The sequence below is a fragment of the Heterodontus francisci genome, chromosome 30, assembly GCF_036365525.1.
Source record: "Heterodontus francisci isolate sHetFra1 chromosome 30, sHetFra1.hap1, whole genome shotgun sequence".
Lineage (NCBI taxonomy): Eukaryota > Metazoa > Chordata > Chondrichthyes > Heterodontiformes > Heterodontidae > Heterodontus > Heterodontus francisci.
This window is the reverse complement of record NC_090400.1, coordinates 58480796-58493171: the sequence shown is the minus strand read 5'-3', so window position 1 is coordinate 58493171 and position 12376 is coordinate 58480796. Positions and strand designations below refer to the sequence as shown.

At 45.6% G+C, this 12376-nt stretch overlaps 1 protein-coding gene across 4 annotated transcripts in view; it reads left to right on the top strand.

Moving 5' to 3' along the window:
* Positions 1-7489, top strand: part of LOC137346839 (transient receptor potential cation channel subfamily V member 3-like) — a 68999-nt gene extending 61510 nt beyond the window's left edge. For all 4 annotated transcript variants that reach the window (XM_068010759.1, XM_068010760.1, XM_068010762.1 and 1 more), the window contains exons 18-20: positions 219-487; positions 4106-4242; positions 4976-7489. In XM_068010759.1, coding sequence (XP_067866860.1) covers positions 219-487; positions 4106-4242; positions 4976-5048 — 479 coding nt within the window. In that variant the 3' untranslated portion in view covers positions 5049-7489. The remainder of the gene's footprint in view (positions 1-218; positions 488-4105; positions 4243-4975) is intronic.
* The last annotated feature ends 4887 nt before the right edge of the window (positions 7490-12376 follow it).

Below are 12376 nucleotides of genomic sequence, written 5' to 3'. Positions count from 1 at the left end.
ATCTTGCTATGCACCAATTGGCTGCTGTGTTGCCTACATTACAACAGAGACTACACTCTTAAAGTACTTTGTTGGCTGTAAAGCGTTTGGGACATCCTGAGGTTATGAAAGACTGCATAGAAATGCGAATCTCTCTTCCTCTCTTGCTTCTTCCTTCCCTTTTCTTTCTCTTTGCTTTTCCAGCACGGGCCATATTATGCTTGTGATTTTTCCAATAGCACTTGCCTCCCTGATTGAGGAATGTCCCCCAGGCAGCGACTGCCCATACAATGGATTCAGCTCAGCGATCCTGGAGCTCTTCAAACTCACCATTGGGCTGGGAGATCTGGGGATCCAGAAGCACTCCAGATTCCCTGTCTTTTTCCACATGCTCCTGGTGCTCTACGTAATCCTGACTTTTGTCCTGCTCCTGAATATGCTGATTGCGCTGATGGGAGAGACCGTGACCAAGATTTCCAGTGAGAGTGAGAAGATCTGGAAGCTTCAGGTGGGTAGAGAATCCCGAGAGCCTTGTGTCACATAACGTTACTGTCCCCGTGCCTCGAAGGGCTGTGTGGGGATGTGGGGGGGATGGGGTTGAAGGAGGTCTCAGATTGTGGTTCGGTACGTGTTTGTGTGATACTCCACCCTTTGTAAAAGGGAGAAAAAAAATCATCCTTATACCTTGAGTTTTGGAATTCACGTTGAATCATAGGATGATAGAGCACAGAATGAGGCCATTCAGCCCATCATGCCTGTGCCAGCTCTTTGAAAGAGCTATCTAATTAATCCCATTCCCCTGCTCACTCCCCATTTCCCTGTAAATTTTTTCCTTTACAAAAATTTATTCAATTCCCTTTTGAAAGTTACTATTGAATCTGCTTCCACCGCCCTTTCAGGCAGCGCGTTCCAGATCACAACAACTCACTGTGTAAAAAAAAATTCTCCTCATCTCCCCCTCTGGTTCCTTTGCCCATTACCTTCAAGCTGTGTCCTCTGGTTACCAAACCCTCCTGCCACTGGAAACAGTTCTTCTTTATTTGCTCTGTCAAAATCCTCAATAATTTTGAACACCTCTATCATGTGTCTAGAACCATCTGCAGGAATCCATCGCCAAGTTAGCCTGTGTCCTTGGAGCTGTAAGTGTGACTAGTGGATGATAGTAAATTAAACATGTAACTCCCAGTGATGGGCAGTGGCTGACCCCCCCCCCCTCAATGGCTGACCCTCCCCCCCTCAGTGGCTGACCCTCCCCCCCTCAATGGCTGACCCTCCCTCCTCAGTTGCTGGCCCTCAGTGGCAAACTGTCCCTCAGTGCTGACCCTCCCCCCTCAGTGGCTGACCCTTCCTCCTCAGTGGCCCACCCTCCTCCCTCAGTAGTTCACCCTCCTCCCTCAGTGGCGCAGTGGTTAGCACCGCAGCCTCACAGCTCCAGCGACCCGGGTTCAATTCCAGGTACTGCCTGTGTGGAGTTTGCAAGTTCTCCCTGTGTTTGCGTGGGTTTCCTCCGGGTGCTCCGGTTTCCTCCCACATGCCAAAGACTTGCAGGTTGATAGGTAAATTGGCCATTATAAATTGCCCCTAGTATAGGTAGGTGGTAGGGAAATATAGGGACAGGTGGCGGATGTGGTAGGAATATGGAATTAGTGTAGGACTAGTATAAATGGGCGGTTGATGGTCGGCACAGACTCGGTGGGCCGAAGGGCCTGTTTCAGTGCTGTATCTCTAAACTAAACTAAAACTAAACTCAGTGGCAGACCTTCCCTCCTCAGTGGCCGGCCCGTCTCCCAGTGGCTAACCCTCCCCCCTCCCCCAGTGGCTGACCCTCCCCCCCCCCCCCCCATCAGTGGCTGACCCTCCTCCCCCACCCCCCACCCTCAGTGGCTGACCCTCCCTCCCCTTCAGTGGCTGACCCTCCTGGTGATTGGCAGAATCTCCAACCCTCAAGGGTTGTTTGGTGTCTCCAGGAATTAAGGATAAATCTGCCGAGAGAAACCCAGGAGAAAACGCATTGGGGTATTTAGTAAGAAAAGAAAATGTGTGCTATTTCTTCATTGTTTATTTATTATTAAAGAATATAATGTTGCTTGACTGGCAGTTGAGAAACATCCAATTTGAGAGCAAAGGGGTCTGTGAGCTTTCCGATTGGCTTGGGAAAGTGATGGCAAGTGTCCAATGGCAGGGAGAGTAGGGAGGGATGGTTTGAGGCAGGAGTTCATGTGATGAAAACCTTCCAGAAAATGCTCAACTAGATTTGACAACCCGATCTAGATGTACAGATACACACGTCAGTAAAAGTAGCAACATTGGTTAATAAAGCCACAAAAAAGCAAAGAAAGCACTGGGGTTGATTTCTAGGGGGATAAAATTGAAATGCAGAGTAGTTACGTTAAACTAATGTCATGAAGACCACCACCTGCCAAGAATGAGGTACATTAACTTCGTCATATGAACATTAATTTTAAACTGTTGCTGGAGTGAAGAAATGACTTGTTTAAAGAGATCACCAGTCATTTGGCTGGAGGACATTTGCATACTAAGAGACAGTGCTTGGAGAGACAAAGCAACTACTCCCTGGTCCAATTAACCCAAATGGATTCTGATCACCAGACATTGAAGGTGTAAGGAAGCTCGCATTCCAGTGTCTGCTAAGATGGAGAATCCACAAACACAGGAGTGGTTAAACCAGCTGGTCACATGACTAACCAGCTGGCCCATGCTTTTTGATCTAGACACAGGACAGTTTGAAGACAGACTGCAGATTGCAACTGAACCTGGAACAAGAGAGCCTCTCTCCTGGCTGGCGCTCTCTCGCTTTCTCACAAACCTCCAGACCCACTGAAGTCACTTATTCTTAAGAGAGAAAAGACTCCTATATCGACGCAAATTAAATTGTGCACTTGGCCACAACGAACGACAAGACTTACCGGCAACCAAAGACTCCACATTGAACTCAAAGGACTGCAATTACAACCCAGCTATTGCCTCAAATTTTTCCCCTTTATTCTTTCTACTTTTTGTTTATCGTGTGTGTGTTTATCGCGTATGCATGCTAGCACGGTCGCGTCACATACTTGTAGTCATTAATTGAATTAGAGTCATAGAGTCATCGAGAGATACAGCACTGAAACAGGCCCTTCAGCCCACCAAGTCTGTGCCGACCATCAACCACCCATTTATACTAATCCTACATTAATCCCATGTCCCCTACCACATTCCCACCTTCCCTAGAATTAGAGTTTAAAGTTAATAAACTTCCACCTTTCTTGTTTAAATCTAAGAAAACCTGTCCGATTGATTAATTTGCCTTGCAATTTGAAAGCAGTGAACAAGGATTCACTGAGGGGGGAGCTAAAACACACTGTTTTTAAAATTAAACCCTGTTACGGTTAATCCAGGCAAAGGCTGAGAGGGAACCCCTTTCTCACCTGGTCGTAACACTAGTATGGAAGCTTGGTTAGCCCAGACCTGGAGCACTGTGAACATTTCTGTTCTGAATATTATAGAAAACATATAGATGCAGTGGAGAAGGTGCAAAAACGATTCACAAGAATGATACCAGAACTGAAAGGTTTTTTTATATTCATTCATGCGATATGTACATTGTTGACAAGGCTTTGGCTGCCACCTTCTCAGGGGCAATTAGGGATGGGCAAGAAATGTTGGCCTTATAACGATCAGGAAATACTGAACAGGCTGGGGCTCTTTTCTCTGGAAAAGAGAAGGCTCAGGGGTGACCTGATAGAGGCCTTTAAAGTAATGAAAGGGTTTGATAGGGTAGATGTAGAGAAGATGATTCCACTTGTGGGGGAAACCAGAACTAGGGGTCAACAATATAAGACAGTCACTAATAAATCCAATAGGGAATTCAGGAGAAACGTCTTTACCCAGAGAGTGGTGAGAATATGGGACTCGCTACCATGGGCAGAGATGAATAGTATTGATACATTTAAGGGGAAGCTGGATAAACACAAGAGGGAGAAAGGAGTAGATGGATGTGCTGATAAGAGTATGAACTAGGGGGGAGGAGGTGAGTGTGGAGCATAAACACCAGCATGGAGCAGATAGGCCGAATGGCCTGTTTCTGTGCTGTAGACTCAATGTAACTTTGATATAATCCTTCCAGAGAGCGGTGACCACTCTACACTTTGAGAGAACTCTGCCTAAATGGCTACGGACGAGATGCAAAAACCGCCACAGCTTCACTGAAGTGACTGTCGGACTCACCCCTGAAGGGAAAGAGGACAAAAGGTGGTGTCTGAGGTAATTATTGCGTCCAAGTGTCGACAAAAATCACATCTGTAGAAATATTACTGCATTGTTGCTGGCAGAATTTATTTTTTTAACCGAGCTTGAGTTATGGAGTTTGGCCCAATCACTCAATAGGTATGCACTGGAAGACATGGCACTGAATCATTAGCACTAAAGGGTCCCATGTTCAGCCCCCAGTTCCCTATTCCTTGTGTCAGTCAGGACAGCAACTGGGCAGATACCGTGAGCTACCTGGGTCTCGGAAAGAGTAAGATCAATTACTGTCCCTGCTCATCCGCACTATCCACTCGCTCCTTCACACACTGGGATCATTCATACCTGGAACAAATGGGTTTCAATAAAAGAGGTGGGGGGGCGGTGGGTGCACAGGTGGGTGTTGGTGAAGCTGAAAAAAAAACCTCTGCAGCCAGCCAGATGCTGCGATAACAGGGCCATTGAATTTTCACAGAGAGGGACTGAATGGCCACCCTCACCTGTACTCACCTTGACTGGGTATGGACATTGGGTGAAGGTGTAGTGGCCTCCTTGGTCAATAAGCCCACTGGCAAGCACTGTGACATAGAAATGGGACACTTGCCAACCAGTGCCCATGCAAATGTTGCCCCAGCAAGGCTGAGCACCTTCGGGGAGCAGTGGACAAGAGACAGCGTATCAGTTTGCAACACTGTCCCACCATGTTTAACATCATGTTTAACATCATGTTCTTCAAATCGCCTCAAACCAGGTTAAACGAGGTCAACTGGAATGAATGGGACACTCGTATAGCGACAGTAACTGAATCGATTGAAGAGCAGTAACAGAGAGGTACAGTGCAGACCTACATTGACCAGGTGGTGTGTGTGGATGAGGAAAACATAAAGACTTGCATTTCTACAGGTCTTTCACAACCCCAGGACAATCCAAATCACTTAACAGCCAATGATACTTTTGAAGTGTGGTCACTGTTATAATGTAGCCGGTTTACACACAGCAAGCTCCCACAGCAAAGACCAGATAATTTATGTTTTAGTGACATTGGTTGAGAAATAAATAGTAACCAAGACCCCAGGGAGAACTTCCCTGCTCTTGTTGGAAATAGTCTCATGAGATCTTTTATGTTCCCGAGAAGACAGACAGAGTGTCAGTTTAACATCAGCCTGGATTATGAGCTCAACTCTCTGGAGTCGGATTTGAACCCGCAACCTTCTAACTCAGAGGTGAGAGTGCCACTCACAGAGCCACAGCTGAGACCAAGTCCCCTGGCATATTGCAAGAGTGAAGAGCATCAATCTACTGTTCATTTTGAGAAGACAGTTTCTGCCATGCTCACGAAACAGACGCTGTATCAGAATGATCGCTATGGCTGAGTGATTTTAAGTAGGGGCGTATCCCAAATGTCATACAGTCTGTAGTATTCTGCATATTGGGGATAGAATTCAACTGTGGGAATTGCGTTGGATGGGCGGGAGGAGAATTCATCACCCATTTTACCCCAAGGTGGAGTGTAAATCAGCCAGTCAATTCAGCCTATTGCTAAAGTTAAATTTTACACCCATTCTGTCATCTGGATCACACCCAGATCACACCCCAGACTCGGGTACCACGGCTTTCGGACTTTGTTTCAGGTTCGTTTTCCATCATTCCATTCTCTTTGCTGTATATATTTTTTGAAAATGTTCAATGCTGGAACATAGGAACAGGAGGAGGCTATTCAGCCCCTCGAGTCTGTTCTGCCATTCCGTTAGGTCACGGCTGATCTGTATCTTAACTCCAGCTACCCACCTTGGTTCTGCCACCATTAATATTCTTACCCAACAAAAATCTATCAGTGTTGAAAGCTCCAATTGACTCCCAGCATACACAGTGTTTTGTGGGAAAGTTTTCCAGATTTCCACTCTCCTTTGTGTGAAGAATTGCTTCCTGACATCACCCCAAACGGCCTGGCTCGAATTTTAAGATCCTGCCCCCTTGCTCTGGACCCCCCTCCCCCCCACCACAGGAAATAGTTTCTCTCTATCAACCCTGTCAATTCCATTAATCATCTTAAACACCTCGATTAGATCACCCCTTAATCTTCCATATTCAAGAGTATATAAGCCCAGTCTATAGCTTTGCTGTTTGTTCCATTACAGCTCACCACTGTATTGTGAATATATCCTTTTAGAAGGATATTTCGATAGGGTGAGAGATGAAGGGTGGAGGAGGCTCTTGTAGAGCGTAAACACCAGCACGGAGCAGGTGGGCCAAGTAGCCTGTTTCTGTGCTGCAAATTCTACGTTTACGAACCAATCAGATGGAAATGCGGCACAGAGTTTGCAGTGACTCTCCATTGATATACATTAGCAAGTAAAAGTAAGAGATATGATAGTGCAGAATGAGGCAGCGGGACTGGTCCCTGTAAAACCTTCTGTAAAACTGTTGGCAGTTGGAGTTGATCCTGGCACCCAGTTGAAATCAGACGTTAGCCTCAGCACTCTGTCCCATTTTACTTCCGATTGATCTAAACGTGAAATGGAAGCAGCTGATTCGCTATCTCCTGCTACTGTCAAGGACCTATTTCACCTCCTGCATTTTGCTGCCTGCTGAACTTTATTAATGTAACTGAATTTAATTAAAAAATTAGAATATTTATTTGCTCTGCTGTCAGCCCTCACTGTAAACTGAAGAGTTTGAATATTACAAGATGTTTTGCAAAGGAATTCTCTCCTATATCTAAACTCTGTTGAAATATGTTATTAAACTATGAGATCTGTTAAACTGGAAGTTTCAGTCTTTGCATCTCAGTGACTTTTTAATAAATGTAATTTTTTTTAACTTTTAACAAAAGAACTGCACAGAGACATAGAGGAGTGCAATCCTTAGGGAAATGGAAATGATCTGCTTCTCCTCTCTGCTCTCCTCCACTCCACTCTTCCCGTCCTGTCCTCTCCACTCACCCTCTACCCCACTACCCTTCCAACCTCCCCTGCCCTCCTTTCCTCTCCATTCAACGTCTACCCCACTCCTCTCCTCCCCTCTTGACATCTACCCCGCTTCCCTCCTCCCCTCTTCACCCCAGTCCCCTCTCCTCCTCTGTTGCATGATTGCCTTTAAGAGTGATGTCCCTTTAAGATCTTAGTATGCTAATGAGCTAAGTACCAGGATGTAGTCATGTGACTACATGCCAGATTCACTCTGCAACTGTAACACCTAGAGTAAGGTTCTGTAGTTAGCTCTGTACTGTACAGTAGTTCAGCTGTAAATAAACCTGTTTGAGATCTTCAACCAACTGGACTCCACACATCTCATTTATGTTGCATCAGACCACATAAAGAACTCATTACATCTGCTCCACCCCACTCCCCTCTCCTTCTCTTCTCTCCTCTCCACCCCCCCCCCCCCCCCCCACACTGAGCCACTTGAACTCTACTTAATAAATAAAAGTGAAATGATGTTGGGGGTGAAATTGATTTTGGGCAGTTTCACGAATTGGATGCAAGTGACTCTGCCCGATTTCCATTTCTGCTGAGGAGCCCTAAAGGGATGGAGCTGAATTTCAGCTCAGGCCTCGGCTGAACGTGGTGCCTTCCTGGCTGCAGAGGAGCAGGACAGCTGCCTGTTTCTGGGGCCCACTCCCCCCAGACCCCACCCCCTCAGCTGATGCACCAGGGACCACTGCCCGATACACCCCTCCTAGGAGTCTGTGAGTCTTGATAGGTGGGAGGGACATGGGGAAGGTTCCTGCGCCCCAATTCCCCGCTGTAATTTATACACAATGGGGTGCCCTGGGGTCAGGCAAACTAAACCTTCCTGCAGCAGAGGTGGGAGTATGGTAGGGACGGGGAAATTGAGGTTGGGGGGAAGGAGAGAGGTGGGGGGGGGGGAAGGAGAGGGGTTGGGGGTTGCATTGGGAGGCCTAACATTCCCGGAGATCTAGCAGAGGGAGATCCAACCCATGCCACCTGAAAGCCTTCATTAAAGTCAGGTCAACCAAAACAAAACGCAGGATGTCCCTTGGCTAACAAGGAATAAAATCAGGTCAATTGTAAACCATTTAATGAAAAGGAAATAGAGGCACTAGAGAAGATGCAAAAAGATTGAAAAGAATGATGCTAGAACTGAGAGCTTATCACTGTCAGGAAAGATTGAACAGACTGGGGCTCTTTCCTCTAGAAAAGAGAAGACTCAGGGGTGACCTGATAGAAGTCTTTAAAATTATGAAGAGGTTCGATAGGGTAGGCGTAGAGAAGATGTTTCCACTTGCGGGTGAGAACAATGCTATGGCCAATCAAAAAGATAGTCACTAATAAATCCAATCGGGAACTCAGGAGAAACGTCTTTCCCCAGAGAGTGGTGAGAACGTGGAACTCACTACCACAGGAAGAGGTTGAGGTGAATCGTATCGATATATTTAAGGGGAAGCTGGATAAACACATGAGGGAGAAAGGAATAGAAGGATATGCTGATAGGGTGAGATGAAAAGAGGTGGGAGGAGGCTCGTGTGGAGAATAAACACCAGCACGGAGCAGATGGGCCGACTGGCCTGTTTCTGTGCTGCAAAAACTTTGCAATACTTTCACTGTCACTGGGTGGTACTGGCCACTGTATTTCAGGGGCTCAGTTTTGTTACAATGCCATGGAAATATTTAAAACTACTTCAAGCGAGAGGGTAGTGATTGATGGGTCATTTGACAAAACTTCTGTTGACTGACATGGGTTTAAAAACGAAATAGCATAGAGGAGCAAAGTGATCTGGGAATACAGACCCATAAATCACTAAAGTAGCAACACAAGTTGATAAATCATAAAGAGTCCAAACAAAGAACAGAGATTAATTTCCAGTGGAATAGAATTCAAAAGCTGGGAGGTAAAGTTACATTTCTATTGAATCTTGGTGAGACCACACTTGGAATACTGTGTGGAGGTTCTGGTCTCTGTATAACAATACAGAAGCACTGAAGAATGTGCAGAAAAGATTTTCAAAGATGTTTCCAGAATTGAGAAGTTGCAACGATCAGGCAAGATTGAGCAGGTTGGGGCTCGTTTCCATGGAAAAACAAAGATTAAGAGAAATAAAAGCAAAATACTGCAGATGCTGGAAGTATGAAACAAAAACAAGAAATGCTGAAAATACTCAGCAGTCCTGGCAGCATCTGTGGAGAGAGAAGCAGAGTTTACGTTTCAGGTCAGTGACCCTTCATCAGAACTGGCAAATGTTAGATATGTTATAGGTTTTAAGCAAATAAAGTGGGGATGGGGCAAGAGATAACATAAGGGAAGGGGTTGATAGGACAGGGCACAGAGAATAACTGACCCTCCCCTCCCTTCAACATTCCGAAGGGATTATTCCCTCCATGACACCCTGGTCCACTCCTTCTTTACCCCCAACACCTCGTCCCCTTCCCAAGGCACCTTCCCATGCAATTGCAGGAAGTGTAATACCTGCCCTTTTACCTCCTCTCTCCTCACTATCCAAGGCCCCAAACACTCCTTTCAGGTGAAGCAGCGATTTACTTGACCTTCTTTCAATTTAGTATATTGTATTTGCTGCTCGCAATGCGGTCTCCTCTACACTGGGGAGACCAAACGCAGAATTGGGTGACCATTTTGCGGAACACTTCCGCTCAGTCCGAAAGCATGACCCCAAGCTTCCAGTTGATTGGCATTTCAACACCCCCCCACACACACACTCTCATGCCCATATTTCTGTCCTGGGCTTGCTGCAGTGTTCCAGTGAACATCAATCAGTGAGGAACAGAATCTCATTTACCGATTAGGCATGCTACAGCCTGCCGGACTGAACATTGAGTTCAATAATTTCAGAGCATAATAGGGCTCCCTTTTTATTTTTAGTCATTTTTTCTTTTTTATTTGTTTATTTTATTTTAGTTTGTTTCATCATTCATTTTTTTACCATGTGCCTGCCCACTGTTTTTTTCATGTTTGTGCTTTGGGCCAGGGCTGTTCATTCTTCTGTCAATTAACACCCTCTCTGCACAAACACTTTGTCTTTGAGCACACCATTAACATCCCTTTTGCCTTTGCTCCATGAACTTCTGGTCAGTTACTCTCTGTGACCTTCTCCTATCAATACCTTCCCTTCTGTTATCTCTTGCCCCAACCCCGCTTTATTTGCTCAAAACCTTTTACATTTCTAACATTTGCCAGTTCTGATGAAGGGTCACTGACCTGAAACGTTAACTCTGCTTCTTTCTCCACAGATGCTGCCAGACCTGCTGAGTATTTCCAGCATGTTCTTGTTTTTATTAAAGATTAAGAGGAGACCTAATTGAGATCCAAAAAATTATGAAGAGGTTCCATAGTGGAATGTGGAGAAACTGTTTCCACTTTTGGGTGCGTCTGGAACAAGGGGACACTGATAGAAGACGGTCACTAACAGATCAAATAAAGAATTTAGGAGAAATTTCTTTACACAGAGATTGTGAGAATGTGGAACCCGCTACCACGTGCAGTGATTGGAGCAGACAGTATTTAAAAGGAAATGGGGAGGGTACAGGCCAAACATGTTCCCTCTAGGGTAATAGGTAGGAGCAACAAGCCCAGAGAACCATGGATGACCAGAAACATTCAGGTTATGATGAGAAGGAAAAGAGAGGCTTTTAGCAAATACAAGGAGAGCAAATCAACGGAAGCGTTAGTGGAGTACAGAAAGTGTAGGATGGAGCTTAATAAAGCAATTAGGAGAGCAACGAGGGGATTTGAGAAAGCTCTGGCTAGTAAAAGTAGGGAAAATCCCAAGATATTCCATATCAATGGGAAGAGGATAACCAGGGAAAGAGTAGGACCCATTAGGGACCAAGGGAGAAATGTGTGGGTGGAGCCAGAGGACAGTGGTAGGGTGTTGAACGAATATTTCACATCTGTCTTCACCTAACAGAATGAGGATGGAGATATGGAACTGAGAGAGAGAGACTGTGAGGTTCTTGAGCAAATTGTCAAAGGGACTGACAAGGTATTGGAGGTTTTGGCAGGCTTAAAAGTGGACACATCTCCAGGTCCGTATGATTTGTGTCCCAGGATGTTGTGGGAGGTGAGGGTGGAGGTTGCAGGGGATCTGACCCAAATTTTTAATTCCTCTCTGGCCACGGGGGAGGTGCCAGAGGACTGGAGAACAGCTGACCACTATTTAAGAAAGGTTGTAGAGATAAGCCAGGGAACTACAGACCAGTGAGTCTCACATCACTGGTAGGGAAACTATTAGAGAAAATTCTGAAGGAGAGAATCTATCTCCGCTTGGAGAGGCAAAAAATTTGATTAGGGATAGTCAGCATGGCTTTGTCAGAGGGAGGTCATGCCTAACAAATTTGACTGACTTTTTTGAGCATGTGACCAGGTGTGTAGATGAGGGTAGTGCAGTTGATGTAGTTTACATGGATTTCAGCAAAGCCTTTGACAAGGTCCCACATGGGAGACTTATCAAGAAGGCAAATGCACATGGGATACAGGGTAACTTGATAAGGTGGATTCAAAATTGGCTTAGCTGTAGGAGACAGAGAGTGATGACAGACGGTTTTAGTGACTGGAAGCTAGTGTCCAGTGGCGTACCACAGGGATCTGTGTTGGGTCCCGAAGAAGGGTCACTGACCCGAAACGTTAACTCTGCTTCTCTTTCCACAGATGCTGCCAGACCTGCTGAGTGGTTCCAGCATTTCTTGTTTTTATTTTGGGTCCCCTATTGTTTGTAATTTATATAAACGACATAGATGACTATGTGGGGGGTAGGATCAGTTAGTTCGCGGATGACACAAAGATTGGCCGAGTGGTTAACAGTGAGATTGAGTGTCTTGAGTGAGGTTGAAGATATAGACGGGATGGTCAAATGGACAGAAAAGTGGCAGATGGAATTTAACGCTGAAAAATGTGAGTTGATACACTTTGGAAGGTGTAATGTGACACGGAAGTATTCAATGAACGGCCTGACACTGGGAAGTTCCGAGGAACAAAGGGACCTTGGCGTGTTTGTCCATAGATCTCTGAAGGCAGAAGGGCAGGTTAATAGGGTGGTGAAAAAGGCATATGGGACACTTGCCTTTATCAATCAAGGCAGAGATTACAAAAGCAGGGAGGTCATGTTGGAGTTGTATAGAACTTTGGTAAGGCCACAGCTGGAGTACTGTGTGCAATTCTGGTCACCACATTATAGGAA